Source organism: Tauraco erythrolophus, chromosome 11 (assembly GCF_009769465.1).
Source record: "Tauraco erythrolophus isolate bTauEry1 chromosome 11, bTauEry1.pri, whole genome shotgun sequence".
Lineage (NCBI taxonomy): Eukaryota > Metazoa > Chordata > Aves > Musophagiformes > Musophagidae > Tauraco > Tauraco erythrolophus.
Window position 1 is genome coordinate 18260403 of NC_141475.1, and position 27805 is coordinate 18288207.

At 53.9% G+C, this 27805-nt stretch overlaps 1 protein-coding gene across 1 annotated transcript; it reads left to right on the forward strand.

Annotated features, from left to right (window-relative positions):
- Positions 1 to 1047: 1047 nt before the first annotated feature.
- Positions 1048 to 25164, forward strand: MASP1 (MBL associated serine protease 1). Its single transcript, XM_009986992.2, has 11 exons — positions 1048 to 1412; positions 3453 to 3678; positions 11304 to 11481; positions 11743 to 11874; positions 12368 to 12564; positions 12857 to 13004; positions 13510 to 13628; positions 14489 to 14567; positions 19045 to 19182; positions 20214 to 20288; positions 24269 to 25164. The coding sequence occupies exons 1-11, from the start codon at positions 1168 to 1170 to the stop codon at positions 25162 to 25164; spliced, it is 2433 nt and encodes an 810-aa protein (XP_009985294.2). The 5' UTR covers positions 1048 to 1167.
- Positions 25165 to 27805: the final 2641 nt, after the last annotated feature.

The window sequence follows — 27805 nt, forward strand, 5'->3', positions numbered from 1 at the left end:
GGAAAAAGAGGAAAACTTTTTTCTTCTCTCTATCCCCTTCTCTCCCAAGATCTCTGGGATGGCTGGAAGGGCAGCAGCTGCCGCAGAGGCTGGGGTTAACATCGCCGCTTTGACGGCAGTGCTGCAGCCTGACATCAGCGAGCTGGGGAGTCTGGGGAGGGCTGGAAGCTGCTGCTGCAGGAGTGGTGCCAACACATCCCTGTTTCCCTGACTCTTCCCCACTCTTGTTTGTGAGTGCCTTCTAATATGCCGCATGTGTATCCGTGCCTGCCAGTGGATGTCTGCAGGGTTTACATTAACCAGCTCAAGCTGAAGTCGGTAAACAGCTATGAAAGTTTTGGTCTTCGTGTCTCCAAGGGTGTCATTTCTGGATGAGGGAGTCACTTGCATCCTTCGACTTCCTACGGGCTATTCCCTTGTTTGCAGTCCAAATAGATTTTCTTCCCACTTAGCTCTACAGATGAAAAGGGTTTGGGTCGGTTTGTGCCTGGCACAGGGAAGGGAAATGAATCTCCTGTGGCTTAGTGGAGAATGTTCATGTTTTTACCTGTTTCCTCGACAGAAGGGAGCCAGGGTCAAAACCTGTAGCTTTAGCGTTAAAAGTTCTCACTCCCGAGCAGGGTCTGCAGCTAAAGCTGCTCTTTCATCCTGGGACAAAATGTTGAACCCAGCAATTCCTTAGCTTTGCAGGAGGCTGCAAACTAGGTCTTGATTTTATTCGCACTGTCACAACTCAGAAGTTTCTTGGAAACCAGATTCCCATCCCAAACGCTGCACGGCACTGAGCAGAGAAGCTGAAGCAAGTCCCGAGCACGGATCTCAGCTGCAGCACCACCACTACAACTATTTATCCCCGCGCAGGTTTTTTTTTCACACGTTCTTGCCTTCTGTTTTTGCTGGAGCCTCCGACCCTATTGAGAGGCAAATTTTAGCCATCTGGCAAAGCAGGCTGTAGGGGGGGGGTTGAAGAAAAAAAAGAAAGAGAGAAAACCCAGTGTGCATGGGCACACATACACGCACAGACACAAACAAAACAAAACAAAAACTCTGGAGATTAGGGAAGACAAAAACTTCGCTGAATGCCGTGGCTTTTGCTGGAGCGCACGGGCAGCCCCGCGGCTGGAGAGGAGGGAGCGGCGGGCGGCGGCGGCGGGGAGGACGGTTCCAATGCAGGCAGGTCTGCCTGCGTGCCTGTGGGGATGGGTTGCAGGCAGGGGAAGGCGTGACCTGCATGGAAAATGCCAGACAGCTCCAGCCGCACACACACATCGGCGCGCACACGCTCGCAAATCTCCGGACGGAGATAAGGCGGACGGCGGAGCGTTTGGAAGGAGGCGAAGCCCTCCCCCGCGAACCAACCGGCACTCTTTCGCCTCAAACCCACCGGCAAACCCTCCCGGCGGCAAAATGAGGTGAGTACCACCGCTACGGGATGACCCTGGGGTTCCGCACGCCGCGCTCGGGGGGCACGGCCGGGCGGGGGGGCCGTCCCGCTGAGGAAGGTTTCCTTCTGATGACCGTGGCTTCGGTTTCCTCAGCTGGGAAAGAACGAGGCGTTGCTCGTGCCTCGGCTTCGTGCTGCAGCCCGGTTTGCATGCCGGCATCCTGGCGGAGCCGAAGGGAGCCCGGAGTGCCGGGCACGCAGCCCCGGTGCGCGGCCCCGCCGTGGACCGGGGTGGAAGGTGCGAGCGAGGCTGGACGGGCTTCGGGTTCCTGTGCACGCCATGGGCCTTTATCACTTTTACGTGAGGTTCCTGGCACGGGAAAGAAGTTTGGTGTTGTTTTGCCTCCCCTGTTTAAAGGGAAGGCAGAGAGTTGCTCAGGCAAACGGCCCGTTCAAGTCGAGGAGGTGATGCTGCCCGTTTACATCAGCTGAGCACCCAGCCTCATGCGTGTACTCGGACCAGAGGAGAAACAGATTTTCCCTTCACGCAGTTTTGTGGTTTCAGACAAGCTGTCAGAAAAAGACATGTTCAACCTCACTCTGCTTGAAAGAAAAATCAATCAACATTTCTCAGCTCCCATTAACTTTGCTTTGTAATGAAGATCTGGGAAAAGTGATGGCACTACACAAATGAGCCCCAGAAATCTACTGCCCTGGTTTTGAAAGAACACAGACAGGTTAAAAATAATCCACTTATATAGCTTCAATTTCCTCACCAGCATACCTAAATCAAGCCCTGATTTTGAAACCGGGTGTACATGTAAATGTGAGTAGTTCCAGAGCCTGTAATACACACCTACAACCTCTGCCAGGCCTTAGTACCTATTTTAGAAAGCAGAAATTTCCATCTCTAATGGCTCTAATTTCCTGCATGTTTCTTTTCCTTTGTGCGTTCTGCTGGGTGGAAGAGCCTGAGGTCTGCTCCTTTTCCTGGGTCCCATGCAATGGCACAGGCTTTTGTGTTTGCACCTCCAGCACAGGTGATGTTCTCCCCTTGCATGAAGAAATACTCAATTTATGCACACTTTCATGCTCAAATGGAGCTTGAGGCTGGTGCAACGTCAGCTGGACTGCCAAGGATTTACCTGTCCTCTCTGCCCTCCTCTGGGACAAACAAGTTGGTAACAAGCTGGGGCAAACTCTTTAGGCTGAGATTTTTTAAAAGCTGAATTTGGTGACAAAAGATCTCTAAGGATCTCAACCTCAGTGTGCTTCTCCATGTTGAATTAGTGATACCCTAAGAGTTGAAGAGAAAAATAGAAAAGAAAGCAAAAGAAAGGAAAAGTAAAAGGGAAAGGAAGGGGAAAGGGAAGGAGAAGAGAAAGCAAGGGAAAAAAAAAAAAAAGAAAAGAAAAGGAAAAAAGGAAAAGAAAAAAGAGAAGAGAAGAGATTAGCGGAAAGTAGCATGCTGGGTTACACTGCTGGAGATCCAGTCCATCCTTGCCCAGATGCAAAGATGTGTGCTGTTTATTGAGAGTCAATGATCCCAATTTGGCAGGATGAGGCTAAGCAGTAATAATAATAATGATACTTAGCAGTTATTGCCATGATGCTTTCATTAAACTGATTTAGAAAGCGTCATTATTTTATTAAGCATCCTTATGTTTATTCTTCCATTAAATGAAGATTTGCCCATCAGAGCCCCATTAGTTAAAGGACGCATTTCCAGCTGCTGCTGCTCCCAGCAGCATGAGAAACACAGAGCTCCTGATGGTGCCCAGAGCTGGCTGGGAGCTGCGGAGGTGCCTTCGAACTGCATGTGGTGCCTGAGTCACCCACCTTTCAAAGAGGCTTTCCCTTCCTGGGAGCCACATGCAGCTCCCACCCTCACCTCCACCTCTCTGCAGCTTGGCGAGGGGTTTGCTTATGGTGACACGGTGCTCTACCTCCTCTCCCAGCCATTTTGAGTGTGTGACCTTACATGACCCACTCGGGAAAAGAGACTGAGCCCTCAACAGATTTTGGCATCGCCAGAGTTTCATTTCATCTCCTCACATGTGTTTTCCAGGTACCTCCTGACCTGGTCCTTTTGTGCCTTGTTGCTGTGCGTGGCGGATGCCATCGAGCTGACAGACATGTTTGGGGAGATTCAGTCTCCCAACTTCCCTGATTCCTATCCCAGTGACTCAGAAGTGACGTGGAACATCTCTGTGCCTGACGGATTTAAAATCAAGCTGTACTTCATGCATTTTGACTTGGAGTCATCCTACCTCTGTGAATACGACTATGTGAAGGTGAGTTGTGATATTCTGGGGCAGATGGTGCGGTAGACAGAGGACTGTTTGGCCAGGTGAGAGGGTAGTGCTGGAAAAGCTGAAAACAAGCTGGTTTTCCCCATTTAGTGGGCACAGAAGTTGTCAGTCCAGTAGACAATGGGGAGAGCACAGGTAAGCTGACAACATCCATTGGACTAATAGTAAGAGGGACACCAGGTTCAGAGCTTACCCACAGAGGACCAGATTTCTGAAAGTATTTGGGCACCTAATTCTCATTGGACCCAATGGGGTTTACAGACCTACAGCCTGATGAAACCCCTGTGGCTAAACCCCCCCAGCCTGTGCCACTCTGATGCCAGCCACATGCAGGGATGACGCCTGAGCTGGGCATCTTTGCCAGGCCATGGCCATGGGTGCACCTTGCAGCCATCCCGGATCCCTGGCCATGGGCTGCAGGCTCTTGGGATGCCCCATCCAGCCCCTGGGGAAGCAAAAGGGAAAGGTTAGACCTAAGCTTGAGGCTGCAAGTTGGGGTCTACAAGCAGAGCCTCCCACAAGCCGCAAGGCACAGACCCAAGGGCTCCCTTGGGTTCAATGCCAATCTGTTTCACAGCTGAGATACAAATTTTGGGGCCACTGCTGGCAAATACCTGCAGCACAAGCAAGTTATGGAGATTCCCTGTGAGCTGTCATGGCCAAAACCACAAAAGATTTCAGTCTGCTTCATTGCCGGGCAGTAACCCATCAGAAACTGCAGTGGACCACACACTGCAGTGCCATGGAGCATCTTTGCCTTTGGCACCACTGGTCTCTCTGAGCAGGGCTCTCCATCACATCCAGGACAAGGTGGGATCTCCATATCTTTGAACTTGGTCAGGTTTGGTGCTTTCTGACAGACCAGTAGTAGCAAGCAGGTGCTCTCTAGGTTTGCCTGGCTGAATGTGCCTCACCCCATCGCTCTTCACAAGCTTCCCCCTGCCCCTCTGTGCAGAGGCAGGTGGAGGTTGCACCCAGGTCTGGTACTGCAGAACTCCGCCCTGATGCTAGTTACCAACTAATTGGAATCATTATTTTATTCTTGCCCTAAGAAAACAAAGCAAACATTTGTGTGTTTTTTTCCTCTAGGATCTGTTGTTCACTGCTTTAATTTCCCCTTTGTGCTGGCACTCAGTCTGCTACTAACAGCTCTCATTGAGGTTTGATTAGTTCTTTCTGCTTCTCCTGGATCTTCTCCAAGCACAAGGGCCAGGGACATATATAGAGATATATTGCTTTAAAAACCCAATAAGCTCAAGGAGCGGATTTCTTGGAAACTTTCCCCATTCCAAGCTTTACCCCTCCTCCCGCCCTTCACCCCCTGCTCATTTTTCCTTTTTCATAAGGCTCCCTGTTATTTGGCCATGGTGCCAACTTGGCACCATCGCTCTCCCTGCCGCTGGATTTCCATAAGAAGGCGGTATTTTTCACAGGGATTTAGATCTCAGCTGTATAAATTTGCTTGGGGCTGTAATTCAGCTTACGGAGCCTCCACCACAGAATTACATTTGGAAAGTGCTGAAAATGAACGGATTATGGGAGACCCATAAGCTACTCCACTGGGTAGGGGTGCAATTGTGATGCTGCTAAACCACCAGCTTAGAAGACGTTAAGGAGAACAGAAAATGGCTCCGCGGCTATTTTCCTCCTTGGGTCTGTGTGTCCAGCCTTTGTCTGCATCAGTGCAAGACGTAAAAAGAGCGTCAGTCTGCTCTTTGACAGAGGCCAACATAGAACACAATTACAGACCCAACACATATAGGTGCTTCTCTGCGATACTCTGCCAGTCCCAGTGAAAATGCTTAGAAAGCCACAGGCGGTATCTCTGCATTCGATGGCGCTCAATGGATTCTCCCTCCATGAACTTGTACTGTTGCTTTCTGACCTCATGGGTGACTTCAACCTCTGCACCATCCTGTGACAGAGTTGCACAGGTTAAATACATGATTATACTGTGTGTGTGAGAGTGAAGAAACACCTTCTTGTTTGTTCTGACCATGGATCTGAGCAGGTTCTACATCAGGGTCTTCATCATCTTGACTGCCATAAGAAGGAGGTGAAAAAGGAGACTGAACAGCACTGATGCGAGGTGGAGACCCAGCTCAGGACAGGCAGAAAGCCACCATGCCCTGGCCTTTGCTTTCCTTACCCCCTTGGCTGCCCACGTATTTGAGCTCTCGAGCAGCGTAGAAAGTCATCCTGAGTATCAAGCTTGGGGAGGGCCAAGTTGTAAACCCGCACAGATCTCTGCCTTCGGGGTGGTCTTCAGAAGGGAACAGTTTCCAGAGCTCTGAAACAATGGCTAATTAAAACAATAGCTGTTTATTTATATATACACACACATATGCGTGTGCATGTGTATATGTATAAAAAGAATATGGCTCCTATAGAAATGCTCATGGGCCAGGGGGCTCCTTTGGGCAAGCAGGGATGGCAGAGACTGGGAGTGGTGCTTCAGTAAGGGAGTGAGCCAAGGAGGAACAAGAGGAACAGCCTCCCCCAAAACGCCCATCCAAAGAAATCTCATGCAGGTAGGAAACACCAGCTGAGCTCCGGGCCTTGGTGCATTGGAGACAGCCTCTCCCTGGGTTTTGGATGGTCACCTTCAGCCATCTTCATCTCCTGCCCTCTCCCATGCTCCTCAGCAGGCTCTGCCCAGCTCATTGCTGTCCCCAGGGAGCTGATTTGGGGGCTACTCATTGGCGGGGGCATCTCACCATGGTTTGCCCAGCTGCTTTCTGGGGTCACCCAACACTGAGCACATTTTCACACAAGACTGCAGCACTGGCCTGGGGCACCTTGAAAGCCATAGCCATGACCAGGAAATCAGGTTAAGTGACTTGACTAGTGTCACCGAGGAGTCCTGTGGCAGAGACAGGGAGATGGGAGATGAAATCCCAGTGGAGAGCCAGAGATGGGAGATGAAATCCTAGCTTCTGAGGAGCCTTCATGAGTCAATTCCTGAGCTTATTAGGGAGCCTGGAGTCCTGTCTATGAGGCTTTGCACATCACTCAGTCAAGCCCTGGAATGAAATCAGCCCCTGAGGGCTTGGCAGTCGGCTTGGAACCAGCTCCTTGATTGAAATAAAGATGGGGCCAGTGGTGAGAGGATTTCCCTCCAGTCAGCCCATGGCAGGCTCTTGCTGGCTCATGGTCCTCATGGGGTTACACCTCTTCACCCCAATCCCTACCACTGGGTCCAGATTCAGGATGGCACATGCTTGAGACCTGTGTCCTGGGCTGGCCGTGTGTCCCCCCTGCCGTGGGCGGTTCGCGTGGGGCAGGACCACGTGCTGCGCTGTGCTGAGCGCTTGGCAACACCGTCCCCGGGGACACCCTCGGTGCTCGACACAGTGCTGGCAGGGGCCATGCAGGGCTGGGGAAGGAGCTCGATGCTGCATTCAGGGCGGTGCATGCCCAGCCTGGGGCTGCAAGAGGGGTGCAAGGGACTCATTTGCACTTTCCTCTGCTCAAAGGAGCGGGGGGAAAGCACAAATCAGGGCTTGGCATGAACTGGGGGGTCAGGAGAAGAACATCCTCTTCTGGTGCTGTCAGTTGGCCTCAGCCAGGGGGTAATCCCTGCCCCAGGAGTGTGGGGTCCCAAGAGGAGCACCTCTCCTGGGAGGCAGCTGGCAGGAGGGAAGTGCCCAGGGCTTTGCTGCTTGCCTTTCCCATCCAGTTGGCTCTGTGCAGAGGAGTCTGGTGGCACTGGCCACCCCCTGCACCACTGGGGACCACAGTGACCCCGCCGTGCCAGGGAAGGAGGAGGCTCAGGCATGGGAGGAAGCCAGCAGCTCCATCAGCCTCCCCAGCATCCTGCCGGGGCTCTCCTTGCACCCCCAGCCCGCCCAGGGAACAAGCCTGGCCCAGAAATAGGGCATGTGGGCACAGCAACCTGAGGGAGGGGATGGTCTCCAGATGCCGAGCCAAGTCCACAGCGGGGCAAACCAGCTATCCTCCCCTTTCCCCCCTGACACTGCTGCCATGTATGTTTCCATGGAAATTCAAGTGCGCGTTTGCACACGAGAGAGCCCTTAACATATATTGGGGAGAGGGCGCATACATGGTGGGGAGGAGAGGATCTCCAGGAGACCTAGATGGAGGCTCCTGCTCCTCCATCCCTGCCTCATTTCCAACAGCCAGCAGCAGCAGTCATTTTGCAAGCACCCCCGTTTGATCTGGGTGTTGCCCTCTTGCCTGCACTCTCACGGCAAGGCGGCTCGGCGGGGGCTGTTTCATGCCTTTCCCTGTCTCCGAGCGTCTCCTCCCCATGTCATGTTCCCAGTGTCTTCAGCCCAGCACTGCGATTTCTCTGCCTAATGAGCCATTTATATATATTACAAGTGGTATGTTTGGCCTTCATCAGTCCAATTAGTGCATTCCTGGAGGGCTGGAGAGGCGGGGGGGGGGGGTGGCGGCTGCGTTTCCGTATTGCCGGCTGCCCGCTCCTCTCTGGCGGCAGACACTGAACCGCCGGGCCAAATTCCCTTCGGTGTTCATGGCATTTCGTTAACCCGCCCACTGCAGGAGACATCTCCGGAGCATCGCTGCTCCAGCATCTCCAGCAGCCCATGCCCTGGGGCAGGGTTTCCTTGCTGCAGAGCCAGGGCACCACGGCTCCTGCCTCTTGCCCTGAAGTGGGAAATCAATATGGGGCAAGGCGGGGGGGGCACCCATGGCTTGGATCACCACTTCTCTTAGCCACAGCCAAGCCAAAATGCAGGGGGACAGAGAGCCACAGCCGGGAGGGACCCCTCCATCCACCTCCGTCCAGAGGAGCAGAAATCTGAACGAGAGAATGAAGAGGCAAAAAGAAACAGGGAAGATGGCAGGACACAGCGGCGAGGGCAAATTTAAGGCACGAGAGTGTCACTATATTTTATTTTTCAAAGGAGGATTCTTTCAGCGTATTTTTATAGGGAATTTCTCTGCAGCAATTGATATTTCCCTCAGGGACACATCTTCTCTAGTGAAAACGTCGACATCGTGACCCGAGAGGGAGAAACTCCAAACAAACAACCAGGATTTAATTACCAGCCTTCTCGCTGGATGTAAATGATCTACGAAAAAGTATACAGTCCTCAGCAGAAGCAGCAAATATTAACCAGGGATGATGACCTCTCTGTTTAGTTTACTGCTGGAGGGCTGTCTCTGCTCCCTGTGGCTCGGGGCATGGGACCCGTCACAGATAAGGAGCCGCGGATACCTTCGGTGAGGAGAGCATGACTCTCCCGGGCCTCATCCTGCTGCTCTGGGGCTGTATCCAGGGATGCTGGAGGCAGTGTTGGGGCTGGCCCCATGGCGGGAGCATCCTCAGGCCAAGATGTGGGGCACTGGAGAGGTTTTCCCGTGGCTGGTGATGCTGTGCTGTGGGTCCTGCACCACTCCAGGGCTGGAGAGGAGGGGTGGGAGCTCACACAGTGGCTTGTGTGTCCCTGCAGAGGTGACACCCACCAGTCCTGCACAAAGGAGCTGGCTGGAAATTGCTCCTTCCCACAGTTTTCCTTAAGAAAAAGCAGCTTCTGCAGACAGGGCTGCACGCCGCGCGCTTGCGCAGCCGAGACTGCGTATCGGGGCTGAAACACTGTTATCCTTCGCTTTTCGGTGATGGCGCTCCCGTTTTTCAGTCTGAAATGCTATTTCATTTCAAAACAATCTTTCTCTCAGATTCAAAAGAGATTTTAAAGCATAACAATATATTTCAAAGGGATTGAAACCAGATGGATCCCAAATTACTTGTTTGCCTCTTATTTTTTCAGAATGCTGTTTCACAAAAAAAAAAAAAATAATTCAATTGGGTTTCTGTCCCAACATGGGGTGCGTGTTTTTTCTCCAAATTCTCAAAATTTATCATCGGAAAGTTTCTCTCTTTTCTGGCCAACTCCAGCTTGTATGAGAGGATGGAAAATATCTGGAGGCAATGTCAAGGCATGCTGAGTTGCCATTTCCACATTGGCTTTCCCTGGTGTGAGCGAGTTTCCGCCTGCTTGTTCAGCCCTGGGAAATTTCCCTTTTGGCCCCAGACCCTCCTTGGCCGGCACATCCCGAGGGTCTCCAGGAGATGGGGATGCAGCTGAAGGAAGGTCTCGCGTCACCAAGGCCATGCAAGCCGAAGATGGCATTGCAACACCTCCTGGACCCTGTGGGTCCCCGAGCAGGCGGTTGTTTTCCCTGGGCATGGGCTGGAGGGCTGCACACTTCATCACATGGGCTTCATCACAGCCTTAATAGCGTTGGCTTGGCATGAGGGGCAGGAGCTGGCGGGGTGGTGTTCATCGCATTCCTCAGCCGAGGGGTTATTCATATTCAAATCTCCTGGTGGGAAGCAGGCAGGGTAATGGGAACAAGCCGGGAGAGGCTGTGGTCGAGACAGGGGCTGAGGGTTGGATTGGCAAGAGAAGGAGTTGGGGTCAATGCTGAAATGGTCCTGGGGAAAAGGAAGGGAGGGGCTTTCCAGGGAAAACCGTAGGGTTTTCCACAGGTATTACAGTGCTTGAAGGCAGGGGCATGGCTGTGCTTTAAAGAGATGCATACAGAGGCTGGTGAGCATGCTGTCATGACACCAGGGCACTCTGGTCCCCTCCTGTGGCCCTCTGGGCTCCGAGTCCAAGCAGTGCCTGGTACTGCAGGTCTGGAACCAGAGAGGGACCCTGGATGTCAAGGACAGGATTGAGCTTGTCCAAGCCAGCCCAGGGGACAGAAACACCATCCAAATTACAGCTGCTGCTTTCAGCTGATGCAAAACCAATGGGCAGGGACTCCTCTGGGGTCCCAGTACTCTCCCAGCAGCACAGCTCTCACATAGATGATGCCACCCGGATCAGCGTTTGGGCTGAGGGAGGAGGCGAGGGGGAGCATCTCAGGTACCAACAGCTCCGAGTGGAAATGGCACGGCCTGGGGCTGATTTTCACACCCCTTCTTCGGCACTCACGTCTTCACCCCACCTCCCAAACAGGCTCCTTCCCTGCATCCTCCCCTTGCATTCCTCAGCTCTTCCCTGCATCCCTGATGCTACCTGCTCTCTCAACATCTGCTTCAGATGGTGACCACAGGCAGGAGCGGGCAGACTTGAGTTCCCAAGTTCATTGTGCAGAAACCATTTAATTGCTTTGCTGCAGTAATGGCATCCCAGAGAGCTGGAGCAGTGGGAGTCAGACCTGCCATGGTCCGAGCATCTCCAGGATCACTCTTGGCTGCAGGTGAGGTGAACGCAGAGGGAATGGCTGGAAATTGATTTTTAGGACCAAGGCAGTGCAGGGCTGAGCAGAATGGGGCAGCCAGGGCTGCAGAGCTGCATCTTTGGGCTGTGCCCCATGGAGACACTGCTAAGCCCTGGCAGAGGACAGGATGGGCAAGCGCAGGCAGAGACCTGAGCTCTCAGGTGCCGGGCATCACTCCAAGCCCAGCCTGACCTCCCCCAGGAAAGCACGCGGGTTCTCCGGGCTCACAGACACCCACAGCCCCACACAGAGAATATTCAGAGGTGACCAGCGCTGGGGAGCACCCCAGGGACACGTCCAACTCCTGCATCATCCAAGTGCTCAGCAGAGCCCAGGGGGCAAGTGCTGAGCCCTGATAAGCCCTCACCTGCTCTTTCTGCTAACAGATTGAAGCTGAGGACCAGGAGCTGGCAACCTTCTGCGGCCGGGAGACGACAGACACGGAGCAGGCTCCTGGCCAGCAAGTGATCCTGTCCCCGGGGCCCTACATGGGACTTACGTTCAGATCTGACTTCTCCAACGAGGAACGCTTCACCGGCTTTGATGCCCATTACACTGCCGTGGGTAAGCTGCAGTTACGCCTGCAGGACCGGCTTGCCAGGGCAGAGTAATGCATTTGCTAGGGTCGCATCCCAGGCCAGCCCTGGGGACCCCAGTAAGAGAAGTCCTTATGTGCAGCCCTCAGGCCATGCGGGACTCACTGGGTGCTGGTGTGACCCACCACATGGGACAACTAATTTCTCAGCGTGGTGGCAAACGTCCCCACGAGGAGCGATGCGTAGGGGGCTGAAGGGTGACCTCCCTTCCTCGTTATCTCCATCCTAGATGTGGACGAGTGCCTGGAGAAGAGTGACGAGGAGCTGGCGTGTGACCACTACTGCCACAACTACATCGGCGGGTACTACTGCTCCTGCAGGTTCGGCTACATCCTCCACTCCGACAACAGGACCTGCAAAGGTACAGCCCAGGACGTGGGGACAGTCACACAGAGGGGTCCCAGAGCAGGCAACAGACCTACCAAACAAAGGCAAAACTGCCCTCTCTTGCTGCTGGGAGGGACAAGGTGTCTCTTCCCCTACAAACTAACAGCCTGGGACTGGAGAGTGCCCAAGGCCCGCAGTCCTCTTGTGTGGGAAGGAGATGTGGTTTCTCCCATGGGTTATGCTCCTCAGCTAAGCCATATAGACCTCATTAAGTCAGAGAAATGAAAAGGTTTAGTCTCTGCTCTGAATCTGCATCACATAGATTAGCTGGGATTAGCTCTCAGCCCAGGACCCTCTACGCATTAGGCATATTTGGAGATTGGCTGTGCCCTGTTCTCCTTGCCTGGACCAATATTTAGGGTCCATGGACCACCCAGCAGACCCTACTCCACTGGGAGGGCTTCTGAGTGTGTTCGGGGCTGGGATGTGGCTGGCAGGGGCCTGAGAGCACCACGGCTGTGTTTCAGTGGAGTGCAGTGACAACCTCTACACCCAGAGGAATGGGGTGGTCACCAGCGCCGACTTCCCCAGCCCCTACCCCAAGAGCTCGGACTGCCTGTACCGCATTGAGCTGGAGGAGGGTTTCTTCATCACCCTGAGCTTCGAGGACAGCTTCGATGTGGAAGACCACCCTGAGGTCACCTGTCCTTATGACTACATCAAGGTGAGCTGGGCTCTGCAGACTCCTCCTGTCCCGCTCTCCAGTTGCTCCTGGTGATGGGATCAAAATTGCCCCAGTCTAAAAGGGAGTGATGAAGCCAGCAGGAGCCCTGTGCTCAGTTGAACCCGTGTCTCCTACCACATCTGATTTTGACCTTCTCAGTCAATGGTCACCCTCTTTCAGTTCGCATGCCCGCAACACATGATGCTTAAACTCCACTGACCCAACTGCAGCCCATCCATCACCCTCAGGGTGAAGCAATCCTCAGGCCACCCGCTCTTGTTTCCGTTGGCAGATCAAAGCTGGCCGTAGGGAGTTTGGCCCTTTCTGTGGAGAGAAGTCCCCAGGACGCATTGAAACCCAAACCAACAGCGTACAGATCCTCTTCCACAGTGACAACTCGGGAGAGAACAGGGGCTGGAAGCTGTCGTACACAGCAACTGGTAACTCCTGCTGCTTTCCTCCGTTTGCTGGGCTTGGGCGATGGGAAGGGCTTTCAAAACCCTGCAGGTAGACACCATGAGTTTAGTAGTCCATCATCCTGTCTCCAGAAAGTGTCTGTCCCAGAAATCACAAGAGAGGAATAAAATAACATGGAGCACTTCCATCAAAGCGTGCTTTTTTTCTCTGTGCCAGAGGACTCTGAAACAAGACCACATTGCAAAGCAGTGCAGTTTTGGGCAGGATAATTGCAAAAGCTACAGTTATTAGCTCCCAGCCTTGTAATGCCCAAAGTCAGGCGAAGCCTGGGACTGGAGGAAAGACCTGGATCCTCCACTCCTTCTAGGAGAAGAGCCTGGCTGAGCCATATTAGTGTAGGTTAATAGCAAGAGTAGGGCAGGGATGCTCAGACTCTGCTACAGGGACTGGGTGGCAGAGCTGGGATGCTCCATTTCCTCCATTTACTCAGCTGAGTTTTGTTTTTCTTTGTTTGCTCTTTATTCAAAGGAAACCCATGCCCACTGGTGCAACCACCAATCAATGGGAAAATCGAGCCTTCCCAAGCCAAGTACACCTTCAAAGACCAGGTTGTCATCAGCTGCAACACCGGCTACAAAGTACTGAAGGTATGGAGTAACAGCATGGAGCTGGGCATGTGGGTAGGAAAGGGGGGATCCTTCCTCCCACAGCCATTGTGACTCTGAGAGAGCGAACGCAACGCACACACCACCCTTACCCCCTTCCCAAGGGCAAGGACAAAGCCTCCTCTGACAGCCACCAACTTTCCGTCCCAAAGATGCAGAGGAAGAGAGGAGAAGGCACTTTCCCGAGCCACCCTCTCCTCATGCCTCTGGAGCCAGCCAGCTCACAGGGTGCCAGACTTGGCACCTCTGCCAGAGATAAAGTCAGGAAAAGTCCCAGGGGAGCTGCCAGGACTCTGTCTGCTCCCCACCTTGGCGGGCACTGGCTCAGCTTCCCGGGCATCCTCGCAGAGGCCAGCCTCCACAGACCAGGCGGTCCTCTGGAACTTTGGGACAGCTGCGGCAATCAAGAGGGCCGGGATCTTGGCAGGCCCTCTCCAAGAAACAGCTGAGAACAACAGGGAGCACGGGTGACTCATGGAGTGTCTGTCTTCCCTCCAAACCAGTAGCCTGCTTTGACTTCCGACATGGAGCTGGGTATTTCTCTGATCTCCTCCCAGACTCATCCTTCATGCAGAGCTGCCTCCTTACCCAACCCAGCACCTAGAACAGGAATAAATGTCCCCAGCTCTTTTGCATTCAGCACGCCACTGAGTTGCTGGCAACAAGAAAACTCTTCAGGTTTTTCATTATGATTTTATTGCACTTCTAGCTAGAAAAGTCCTCTTGCAGGGGGGTCTGGCTGTATCTCGACTAAATCACCAAGAAATCAACTTTTTATGGAGAGACGAAATGTCCTTGCTTTGTACATTGACGGTGCTTTTTTGTTGGCATCTTCTGCACAGGATAACCTGGAAAGCGACTCCTTCCAGATCGAGTGTCTAAAGGACGGGACCTGGAGTAACAAGATCCCTATCTGCAAAAGTAAGGACACCCTTCCCCACCCTGCCTGTGTCCTTTTCCTGCTGAAATCATTTCATGCTAAAGGGAGCTGCCCTGCCAGAGCGGAGTTCCTTACTCAGAGACACAAACCCAGCCAGAGAGGCTACGTAACTCTGCAAAGCTCTTTTGGCTCGTTCTTGGATAACATAACGGGGCTCGCTCCAAATGCCACAAGCAGGAGGTTAGTGCTTTTATTTAGATTACTCATATAATTCGATTTGTGAGCCGCTTTGCTGTCTCCCTGTCAAAGAAAGAGCAACTCTGACTCTTGAGAGCTGGCTCCATCAGATAAATCTGGGACAGTTTGGGATAATCTGGCTCCTGATCAAATTTCTTTCCCAGTGGGAAGGCTACTAAGACTCAAGGCATTAGAGAGGTCCCAGGTACCCGCCTAAACTGGGCACTTCTCAGCTACATGAAAGGGGAGAGAAAAGTTACCCAAATATTCACAAACCTCAAAACAGGAGAAAAGGGGAGAAGGAAGGAGGTGCCATTCGAAAGGACAAGTGACGATTTGCATCATCTCTTCTTTCATCTAACTCAGTTCCTCTCTCAGCTCAGGCTTGGGAGTACCTGATAACACCTTTTCCCTTTCCCCCAAACACCCTCAGCCCTTGGGGAGGCTCTCACTGCTGCTCAGTCTGCTGTGAGGCTGGTCCAGAGAGGAGAAAAGCAGCAAACACACTCAGAGAAGGTCCCAAGACCTTCCAGGAGAGGCAGGATGAGATGTTCTCAAGAGATGTTGGGATCCAGGCTCTCCTCATCTGGGCAGATCCTTTTTCTTTTAATGATACTGTGGATCTTACCTTAGGAGAGAATTTCTGGAGTTTTAATTCATGATTTCTCACCCAAAATGGCAAACAGGAGGCTCTCAGACCTGCTAAATAGATTCATATCTGAAAGGGCTCCATATAAAGCGTGGAGATAGCGATGCCTCTGCCCTACCAAGGAACTCCCCGCTCCTACCACTCTCACTGCCACAGTCTCCCATTGATTTTATCCAGCTTGAGCAGACATCAGATAAAAATTGGTGTTGCCTAATAAAAAAAGAAAAAAATCTAGGTAAATGCTTTTAACCCCCCAAAGTATTATTTTTTTGAGAAAATTGAAATTATTACCTGCATTATTCCAGCCAGGCTGAAACTGGTCCCTTCTTGTGTGATATGACTCACTCCATTAAATTTCTAAGACTTTTTTTGGAAAGCCATGAAGCCCCTAAATGGGCAATTCAGGCCTCCAAACTGCAATGCCTCCCACCTCCCCAGGATGTCTGGGAGAATCAGGACACAAGCAAAAAACTGGTTTTAGAAAGCAAGGCAGAAAATAGAAAACTTCTCAGCCAAGGTGGACACAATCCAGCTCCGTGGCCTGGCGAGCCTAAACGCACGCCTGTGACGGCTTCTCCCAGCCACTGTCCCCAGGTCATCCCGGCCGAGCAGAGCGAGCGGGTCCTCAGCACAGCCGTAGCTCCACCGGCATCCGTGGCACCCCGGCACGGCAGGCTGGGCGCTTGTTAACGGTGTTTGGTGTTTTGGGGGCTGGGTTTCCTGCATGCTTCTCTCTGCTTGTCTACTAATTGGGCTTTCTCTCTCTGCTCTCCTCCTTCCCCTCTGCTTTCGGTGCAGCTGCAGATAGAACCGACAACCAGACAGAGGGAAGAGCCGGCTCGGAGCAAGTGGCCGCGTGAGGCGGACGCCGGCCGTGCCGCCCCGATGGGCAGCCTGTCTCGATACCCCTCTCTGATCTGTCCGCTACACAGGGCAGGTCCCCTTTGCCCCTGGCCCAGCTGCCAAATCCGTCTCTCCGTGGCTTGTCTAACGGCATGGCACTCTTAACCTCTCCACGCCTGGTGCTTTCTTAACTCCGTCTCAAGAAGGGGGAAGGAAATTTGGAGTCCAAGCCCCCCATGCCCACTGCCATGTCGCCCCACGGGAAGGGTGCCTACCTGGCCCCAGCACTGCTGCCCGGGGACTGCATACTGCCACCAGCTCCCGGCATGTCCTCCACATCCCTCCCTCTCTGCTCAGATGCCTCGGCCTGGCTCGGCTCCTTCTCCAAGGCAGCGGTTGTGCAAGGAGCATGGCATGACCGCCTGGTTGGTTGGATTGGATTCAGCCTCCCGCTACCCTTCCTCCCTGGCCCAGCGTCACAAATAAGAAACACTCCTTCCTCTCCCCTCTCCAAGCATTCTGGCACCTTTCAGACTCTCCAGGCAAGGAGGCCTGGAGGACAGGTTGGCATCACCAGCCCTTCCCTGCAGGCACCGAGCCCTGGCACCGGCGCGGGGGGATGGATGCTCCTCCACCTCCCCTTTGCCTCCCACTGCCAGCCCGGCAGAGGTGGGACAGGCTGGTCTCAGGCTGGTTGCAGCTGAAGGAGGTCAGAGCCTGGTGTCTGGCCTCATCCATGTCCCCAAGAGCCCCAGGCATACATCCTGGGCTCCCTGAGGCACTGGGGGATCCACTGGAAGGATGCTGGGATGTGAATCAGAGGCTGAGAGAGAAGGAGGATGTATGTGTTGGGGAGCTCAGTCCAGCACTGGTCCTACAAAGATGAAGATGCTAAATGGTCCCTTTCCCAAGGGAAAAGTCTGGAAAGGCTCACAGCACAAACTCCCAGCCCTGACCCTTTCAGCAGGACCCAGGACACCAGTGGGGCAACACCTCTGTGCAAGGGCCCATTCTCCAGGCATCAGGCCTGGGAGACACACAGGGAGGGGACGGGCTGTGCGGGCCAGTGGGTGCTGCCCTGCAGCCATAAACAACCCAGAGCATCTGTACAAGCCAGACTTATCCCTCAACATCCATTCCCTCCCCCCTGCAAGCCCCAACATCCCTCCATACCCTATCCAGGTCCCACAGTTGCTGGTGCCATGGCACAGAGTACTGTGTGCCCAGGCACCCTGTGTCCCCTTCTCTGTCCCTCTGCAAGGCACAGGTACCCAGAGCCTCCACTCAACCTGGCTGCACCCACACACCTGTCACATCACCCGCAGTCCCTACAAGGGGTGGAGGGAACCCTGGTGAACGGTGAGCTGCAGTGTTTTGCCATAAACCAGGCTTTTTTCACTCAAGCAGTTAGGCAACCCTGAGCATCAGTACATGTCCCTGGTGCCAGCTACTGCTTTTAGTGAATTCTCTCTTCATTAGCCTGGATCACTGCAGAAGGAGTTAGGGCTCCTGTCCTTACCCCCTTCCCATCCTGAAGCACATGGAGACCCACAGAGCTCACGTCATCCCTCATCCACGGGACCTGCTTTCTGCAAAGTCACCCCCCACAATGCAACTCCTCGTCTCAAACGTGGCAGAGCCCAGCTCTGCAGCTCTGCGTTTCCCAGCAGGATCAGACCCCCGTTCCTGCCCTCCCCTGGGCAGGTCCCCCAGGATGGGGCAGGGGGATGCTGCACAGCATCGCCCCAGTGTGCTGTGAACTGCCCACACAGTGGTCCCACGAGGTGACTCCTGGCTTTGGCGAATGAACCACCTGGCAGCCTGGAGTCCTTCCTGGGGTGGGTGGCACAAGCCCAATCCAGGAAACAAGCTGGGAGGAGAGGCTGGGCAGGGTGCTGTGAGGGATCTGGGGGAGAAATGGGACCATGGACAGGCCACGGGGAAGGGCAATGGCACCCTGGAAATCCTTCTCCATCCGTCAGACCCTGAGCCCACACCAGGGATGGATGAAGCAGAACCAAACCTGAACATGTCCTGGAGAATGGAGCAGGAGGGATCTCACCCACATCTGATGGCCTTCCCCCTGCCTGCAGACCAGCCAAGCCACACTCTTGACGTCCTTCATCTCCTGCGATGGCAGGACAGCCAGGACCTAGGGTTGCTCAGCCTGATCTGAGAATGCTTATCAATGCTGTTTGGTGAGCAGGACCCAGAGCAGGAGGGATGGGGCCACCTCTCAGCAAAGCCTCGTGCATAGAGAAGCACCCCTAATGCACGGTGTAGGTTAGTGGCTCACTGCCTGCCCTAAGGGATGCAGAGACATACTCTAAGATGATCTCTCAACGGATCTCTCCTGCCAGAGTACGTTTCTTCCCCTCACAAAGGTATAGCAGAGAGATCTCCCACTAAGTGAAATGCACAGGAGGGGCTCCCAGGACTGGGGTCTCCACCGGCATGAGTGGTGTTGGCCATGTAGCTGGTGGGTGAGCCGTGCTGCTGGTGCTCAGCAGTGCCACCCACGTGCCCTGTCTGTGCAGGGTGGCCATGGTGGGGTTTTATGGGGCCAGGCTGCCCTGCCTGGGGACAGCCTCCTGCTGCCATCTGAGGCCATGTCAGGCTGTGCCCCCTCCTGCGCCCTAGAGAAAGGGGATACAGGACTATAGGGACCCTCACTCTGCCCCATAGGACCACTGTCACATGCCAAAGCCCAGCGGTCCTGCCCATCGGCTGGCTGGACACCACAAAAAACAGCACAAGCCTCAACCCCGCCCTTCTGTGTTGGCTTTCAGTTGCTGATTGCAAAGAGCCGCTGGAGCTGGAGCATGGCTTTGTCACCTTCTCCTCCAGGAACAACCTGACCACCTACCGAGCAGCCATCCAGTACCACTGCCAGCACCCCTACTACCACATGGCCCCCAACAGCACCGGTGAGCAGTGGAGCTGGGCCGCATCCCCACAGCACGGTGTGGGTGGGCACATGGCCATGCGGGTGTGCGTTTGCAAGCGGGGGGAGCGTGGGATGGCCGCCCTGGGATGCTCTACAAGCAGCAGGCTGTGGATGCAGCCTGCACACATCGGACTCTGCGCCTGCCCTGCCTGGATTGTCAGACCGACCGCATCCTGCTCTGCACCAAGGTAGGATGGAGGCAGAGCTGCCTGGTGTTTCACCTGTGTGCTTCACAGCCTCGGCAGAGCAGTGCAGATGTTTTTCTGTGCTCCGCCTTCTCATCCTGCCATCTGCTCCCTGCAGCATATGACATTTTCTGTGTCTCTGTGAAAGGAGCTGCTGCTGGAGAGGGCACCAGTCCAGCAGCCTCAGAAAGGGCTCTACAAGGCTCCCCATCCCAGCACTCAAATGTCCAAGGTAGCCAAAGCTGAACAGACAGCAGTAGGATCATGACAAACCGAGTTTCCCCCTTATCCCCTTGGTCCACAACCACACAGACACCACAAGGTGCTTCACCAAACTGAACAGGTCTCTGCACTCCATGGACCCAGCTCTGGGCAGCAGAAGGGAGGTACACACACCCCGAGCCCTGCCTCCTCCTCCTCCCTCTGCAAGCAAAGCCAAAGGATTTCCTCACATTCCTGTCTCCCTGCTCATACCCCACTGCACACCTGCTGCCCACCCTGCATCTGGTCCCAGCATCCTGCATGCGTTAGCAGAATGGGCACCAGCAGCGTTAAAGGGACGGCAGCTGTCAGCCAATGCTGAGGGCACGGCACAGCCCTCCAGACAAGCCAAATCAATGAAACCAAGGATGGCAGCATGTCCCCTGCATGGGGGCAGGGCTGCCAGGGCCCCCCAGGGAACGGAGCACAGACAACTTAAAAGGGAGGTCACCTCCTGCTCTGGAAAAGACTTCAAAGGGTCCTGACAGCTAGACAGTCTCCTTACTGCAAAAGACACCCCCTCATGCCAGGGCTACCATCCAGCGAGTGCTTTGCTCTCTTCCAGCCACCTACATGTGCGATGCATCCGGGGTATGGAGGAACGAGGAGCTGGGGACCAAGCTGCCATCCTGCCGACCAGGTACTGCTGCTGGGGCGAGGACCGCGGAGCAGGGACATGCGGGGAGGGGGATGCCCCTGCGCCTGACCTGACCTGCTGCATCCCTAGGCGGGGATCACGCTCCCTGGTGACAGTGCCAGATGTCTTGGCTATATGTATCCAGCTGCTGCAGTGTGTGGCTGGAAGGGTGATGGGGACAGAGGTGTCCTGCTGGCCCAACTGGCTCAGATGGTCAGGGCGCGGTGGTGACACTGAGCAGCAGTGACGAGGGCAGGTACTCCTGGCAGTTTAGGGCAGCAGTGGAGTCACAGCCATCGGGGCTCCCCGAGCTCCAGGCTCCAGCAGACACGGAGACCAGCAGCCCCAGCAACCTGGGACAGAGCCTGTTGGCCGTGTTCAGTCCCCAGCGTCACTGGACATGTCTCCAGCCAAGGGCAGAGCATTACCTGCCCAGCGCCGCTGGCTGTCAGCTCCCGTTGGCAGCATATCCACATGCAGGAGCAATTAGCACCTCTGTGAGCCTTGCAGAGAAACCCAGCCACTCCGCAGGGAAGGAAATGTCCCAAGCCTTTAAGCAGTGGCAGAAATGTTTGCAGCCAGCAAGTTTCCAGGCCAGGTGCCCGCTCGGGATTAAACAGAAGTCCCTGGGACATCAGCTGGCCACAGCCAAGTGTGGGGCCAGGTCTGGCTGCCAGCCAGGGGGGCTGGAGGCAGCCCTGGATATGGGTTGTGGTCAGATGTGCAGGGACGGCTCTGCAGAGAGGTGAAGTGGTCCGGCTGCCATGCAGCAGCTGCAGCTGCAACCACGCCGAGGTTTGGGAGCTGGCTCAACCCCATGGAGAGTATCTGCTCTCGAGCCACGCTGAGTGACTGCAGGGCCAGAGGAGGGACCCCCGAGTTTCCCAACAGCCCATGAAGTTCTGAGACCAGGCCTCCGGTTGCTCTTGTTGAGCCGACTGCTCCCTGCGTCTCTGCTTAATGTTTCAGCCTGAACTAATTTGAGCTGGGAGCATACGGGGACATCTTTTGGGGCCATAGCTGCTTTCATGGGCCATTTCCAGGCCTCTTGATTAGTGACAGAAGTCAGAGAGACTTCAGGAAAATGGAAAATCCCAGAGAGAGGGTGACGCTCTCCCGAGATTGGGATCTGCAGGCAACAGCTGGCCAGCTGCTCTTAGATATTCCCCCATGTCTCACGCCACCTTCCCATCAATAGGAACTTCTCTTCCAGGCCACTCCACGCCTGCCTCTGCCATTAGTGGGAGCATTTTCAGCCTGGTCAGCATTTTTGATATGTAATTTAATAGAATAAATATTTGGCTGGATGCGCTTCCTCTAAAACCATCTCCCTGGGATGGCCGTCAGCTTCGGTGCAGTAGACCAGCTGGGCTGAGCTGGGACACAGGAATTATTTGCCTGAGCATGTTTTCTATTCCTTGCAGCACTGGGAAAGGCAGGGGAGCAGAGCAGACACAGACACACACTCCTTTCCCTCCTGGAGTTGCAGTTTTCCTTGTGGTGGACCTCAGCCACAACAAATCCATGTTAGCAGGTCCTGGTGCTCCTGTCCTGGTTGCAAGGCTGAGTCTCAGCTCTGATCTCATCACCCTGGGGGGTCAGACCCTCTTTCTGTGCTGCTCAGCATCCTCCCCTTCCAGCACAAAGACATCAGGGCAGAGTCCTCGCACTTTCCGCAGAGGACACGGATTCCCCTTGCAGACTCAGAGGGATGAGACCAGCACCTGCACTGCTGCGATTCGAGACTCTTCCAGCTGTGGAAGGGCAAACCCAAATTGATTCCCACAACCTCCCAGTGACATTGGCACCCTCCAGCATTGACCACCCTGGAGGTCCTCCTCCACAGTGCTGCCACAGATGCGAACCAGCCCCCCTACCACCACCTTCATCCCAGGGCTTAAGTATCTCAGGGGCAAGATTGCCCCTGCCCAGCCTGTCCAATCCTCTCGCCTTCAGCATGCTGAATCTCTTCTCTTTCCCATGATGGCTCACAGTGCCTGGATAAAGCTCCTGGAGGCAAACCAGGCAGTACGTCAGGGCTCTTCAGACATTAATTCTGAGTCTGTTGAGGAGCTGAGCAGAGGGATGTTGGTTTGGCTGCCAGAATTGCGGTGAGGACTTGAGATGCAGGAGTAAAGCCCATGGTGCTAAGCAACATCCCATGGCCGAGCCTTCTCCAGCCACAGCCCCTCCAGGAGGGCAAATGCCATGGCCATGAGACCACAGACCTCGTGACAGGTCTCGGAGCAACGGGTGAGGCTGGGCTGATGTCAGGCTCCAGTCCTCCCACCAGCATTCCCCTGAGTTTCTTGGCACACTGAGCGAGAGCCAGGCAAGTGGCTGAATGGTCTGGGAAGGGCTAAGAAAGCTCACAGGGCATGGTGAGGCTGCAGGATTACTCATTTGGCCTTTCTGCTTCTGAAATGGTGTGGATCCAGCCAAATCACTCCGGAAACTGAACTGCAAGTGAGGAATTGCAAAGTGCAGGCTGGCCCTCAAGCCATCTCCTTGTCCCACCTACCAGCTCAACTGTACAACAATCCTTTAAGTCATAGCCCTGTTTTACTGCAATCCAGGCTTGGCAGAAATTATAGCATCTGGTAGGTCTTCAAAGTAGAAGGATCCCTCCACTTGCCCTTCCCTAAGGAATCTGGTAGCACCATGGTCCCCATCTGGAGCACAGATCACATAGATGTAAACTGAGACCAAAGTCTGATACTATTTAGAGTGCTTGAAGTCCCACCCTGGCTCACGTGTTTTGCTGAATCCATGCCCGACTTCAGTGTCAGGAGATCTGGTACAGCTTTGGGGTAGCTAACCCTGGATGAAAGCCTCCACAGTCCCACACTGTGCTGAGCATAATTCTGACTGTCCATATTCATGCCCAGTGGGTGACAGCTCACTCTTAACACCAGATGAGCCTGTTATTCGCAAGGTAAATCCTCCATCTTCTCTGGAGTAGACATTCAGCACATAAAACCTTGACACAAGGCCACCCTTTTTATCAAGGTCTCTCCACCTCCCTTCGTGACAGGGTCACATGTGCTGCAGCCCTGCCCTGACAGATACCAAGAACTTGACCCTTCCCAAGCTCAGTGGAGACTCTTTGGGCTCAAGACCCACCTGGGCTGGTAGCCAGAAGTGTGCCTAGAAAGTCTCATGGCCAAGAGCATTCACATCCTTCTTTCACAGCCTACAGCAAGGGCAAGGAAGGAGAGGGCAGCTGGGAGGCTACTTTTTTGGTGCAAACTTTTAGGACTATCTGGGCCTTGGCTGCCCATGAACAAACCCAGGATGGACTCCTGCAGAGCCAGGACAACAAGAGCAGGGAGCTCCCAGCTCTGAAGATGCTTCCTTCCTTGGTCCAGCAGGCTGGTGACAGAGCCAGCACTAGCACTGAGATCTCCTGGTTTCATGCTTAACCCTCAGACTTAGAGAAACATAGGGTGGCTTCTACTTCGCTAAAGAAACTGGACAACCCATGCAGGCTTCAGACTGGCCTTTTTGTCTGTGACTAGTTTCACAAGGGCTGAACAAGGTCACCCCACCATCTTCATGGAAGAGCAATAGACTGCCCCTTTTCCAGGAGGGCAAACCACTGCCACCAGAAATGGTTCCACCAGGCAAGGAATTCACAAAAGAAGCTGGGATTGCCTTTAGGAAGCAAAACCCTTCAGAAGGACAGATGTGTTCCTTTCCTAGACACACCTCCTACCTATTAGCGCAGGGGATGGAGTGTAATGCCCAGCCTGCTCCAAGCTCTGAAGCATACTCTGCCAGGAGAAGGTAGAGGTGGCAGGGAGGATGGGCTTTATCCACTGAGAAAGGGAGAAGAGTTGCCTTGTATGGAAAAAAAAGACACAAGTGAGTGTTTGGTTTGAAGATAACCAGCCATGTGGCCTAATTGACAGGGATGTCCCTTTTTTTTCATTTGTTCCCTAGGTAAGTGTTGGGAGTAACTGTCCTGTCCTTTTTGTCCCCAGTGTGCGGCCGGCCGGCTCGCCCTCTGCCTGGGATCATCAAGCGCATCATTGGTGGGCGAAACGCAGAGCCCGGCTTCTTCCCCTGGCAGGTCCTGATTGTGGTGGAGGACATGTCCCGGGTGCCCAACGACAAATGGTTTGGCAGTGGCGCCTTGCTCTCAGACTCCTGGGTGCTGACGGCTGCCCACGTGCTCCGCTCCCAGCGGCGAGACAAGACTGTCATCCCTGTCTCCAAAGAGCACGTCACTGTCTACCTGGCCCTTCATGACGTGAGGAACAAGATGGAGGCTGTCAACCGGACAGTGGAGAGGATCATCCTCCATGAGGACTTTGACATCCAGAACTACAACCACGACATTGCTCTGGTCAAGCTGAAGGAGAAGGTGACCATGGGGAACTACGTCATGCCTGTCTGCCTGCCCCAGTTTGAGCACGAGCTGGAGGGGCCTCACCCCAACACACTGGGGCTGGTGGCTGGCTGGGGTATCTCCAACCCCAACATCACAGTGGACGAGATCATCAGCTCGGGCATGAGGACGCTGTCTGACATCCTGCAGTACGTCAAACTGCCAGTGGTACTGCATGCGGAATGCAAGACCAGCTACGAGTCACGATCGGGGAACTACAGCGTGACCGAGAACATGTTCTGTGCTGGCTACTACGAAGGTGGGAAGGACACTTGCTTGGGAGACAGCGGAGGAGCCTTCGTCATCCAGGACCCAGGAACCCGAAGGTGGGTGGCCCAAGGGCTAGTCTCATGGGGCGGCCCAGAGGAGTGCGGCAGCAAGCAGGTGTACGGTGTGTACACCAAAGTCTCTAACTATGTGGACTGGGTGGAGAAGAAAACAGGCTCCTCAGAGAGGTGGACATTTCTCGACCCGGAGCTGGAGAGATGAGTGACTAAGCAGCCTGCTGCCACAGCTCTCTTTCTTCTTGTTGTTGTTGTTTAATGTGCTCCAGACTCTGGTCTTTCGCAAGCAGTAGCCACGATGCTCAGCGCATGCCAAGCCTTCATCAGCCCTCCACGTCATTTGTTACGCTTGGTCTCGCATCCCTTTGCTTGTGCTCTTAGGAAATGTTTGCTAGGGAGCTGGGGGAAGGGAGCGAAGGGCAAGATCTCAGCCGGCGTTCTCAGCTTGTGCTGCCCGTCTCCAAACCTCACCCACACTCCCAGGGAGCCTCCCTCCAAGCCAGGACAAAGGCACGGCGATGGAGGCAGCATTTCCCTGCCACCAAAGCTTTGAGCCATGCACAGAGATTGGTCGGACCCCTGAGGCTCTCCAGCCAGATCTTCCCATCAGACGATGCAACCGCAGGAGCTACGGAGGCTACGGACAGCACAGGAAACCTAGCTAGGCAGGCCTTGACCTCACAGGTCCAGCATGGTGTGGAACACCTTTTCTGTGCAAGGAGTAGTGAGAGAGCCCTGGGGATTTACTATTATTTTTATTTGCAAACATATGTCCCTGCCTGATGGCATCTCAGGTGTTGTCCACTTGGCCCCAGTGATGTAAGGATGCATCCACATTAGCCCTAAACTTCAGCTATGGCTGGAAAGCTATTGGCTGCCAAGACAACACCAACCCAAAAGGGCTACCCTTTCCCCACCATGCGGGATGGGTGCCCCACAGAGGATACAAGTACAGGGAGCAGGATTGGGACTCAGTATCATCCTCATCTCCAGCCACCAAAACTTCTCCAACCCTCCATGACATCAAGCCCTCTGCAGCCCTCCCCCCAGACTAGCTCTTGGAATGGTTTCCAGCCACAGTAGACCTCCCAAAGAAAGTTTTCCAACGCACAAGACAGCATCACGTCTGCTATACCTAAGCAATACTTATTTTCAACAGAATCATTTCAGATAAAATGCACTTCCTTGGGGTTTCACCTCTTCTTTAGAGGCCTGGGTGGTCCTGCACGGCAGCGCATTCATCCTTGCAAGAACCTAGTTCCTTTTAACTGCTTTTAAGGCCATTGATTTGGCTGATCCGCAGGTGTTTACTGATGGTGTTCAGTGTTTGTTCATGGCTCTTGTGACCTATTGCACATGTCAAAGTCATTCTAGACTGACCCCAAAGCACTTAACACAGCAGAAGTGTTCATATCTCCCCAGCCTCCCTCTATGGCCCGTGCAGACAAATAAGCCACACCAAGGAACAAGGTCAGCGGGGACATCATCTCCTTCACTTGGCAGCAAAGCCCTTCTATAGCTGTAAGCAACATGCAAAAATTGCCTGCTGTCCTCTTGGCGAGCCTGGAGCCTCCTTTGGGCCTCTCCTCCTCCTCCTCCTCTTCCTCCTTCTCCTTTGGTTTTGCCATGCAAGGGAGGAGTCAACAGTGAATGAGCCACTCTGCCATTTTGCTGTCATCCAAAAAGCCATTTGTAGAGCATGTAGAGGAGCAGAAGGCCTAGGGACACTAGTGCAGACACACTAAGAACTCTTGGCTATGTCATGTAACTGCAAGGTATTTTTATATATAAATATATATATATATTTCTTTTTTGATACTACATTCTGTAAAATATCCAATGTCATGTAAGGATGGTTCTGTGTAATCTTCCTCCTGAGAACAAAATAAAACTTTGATATGTACTGAGTTAATGCCCTGAGGCTTTTATTCCGAGAGGAACACGGTCAAGGCTGGTTGCCAGTCTCTGCCACGCACGTGTGCTCTCCCAGGGGGATTCTCACGCTGTCCCTCATCCTGACGGCTGCTCAGTCATGGCCCGCGCAGCTCCGTGGGCTGAAACAGAACCTGATCAGCCATGAATACAAATTGTAAAAAACCAGCAACAGATGAGATCCTGTCTTTCAATTATTTACAGCCTTAGGACATCGCTGAAGGTGGGGGCGGTGGCAGGAGGAGAGTACAGCAACCTGTATGTTAAGAATAGCAATTAAATCTGGGTTCGATTGACATGCAGAAAAAATAACAGGTATGTGACTTTTGCTTTAAAAGGGGTGAAAAATCAGCCCATTCCCACTGGCTGTTGGGCTGAGAGAGTGCGTCCTCATGGCAGAGGCTCTGCAGCGAGCACAGGTGGGAGCTCATGCAGAGACACAGCTCTGCTGGGTACCTCTGCATCACAGGCTGTGAAAATCCAGCCTTTGGAGAGAGTTTAAAATCATGGGCACTGTTTCCTACCACATGCCTGGATCCAGGGCTGAGAGCTGGGTTATTGATCCCTATTTTCCTATTGCATAGAACTGAACTAACAGCACTGGGCTCCTCTGGGCTGACAGCTGGGAGGAGGGCAGCGGATCTGGCTCACTTGCTCATGGGTCTGCTAGTATGTCCAGAGACATCAGAGGGATGAAGGGTAGGAGAGAGAAAAAGTAAAATCAAGTCATAGTCCACCGAGCATTAAACCGCCATCTGTAGGAGCTGAGCCTACACAGCTCTGGGGCAAGTTAAAAAATGCTGCTGCCCTATAACAGATCAGTCATAAATCCAGACTCTCCTCCGCCTCCCGTTGATAGCTCTGCCGGGAAATCCCCAACACAACCCAGCCCTCATCCCCTGCTCACCAAGCTG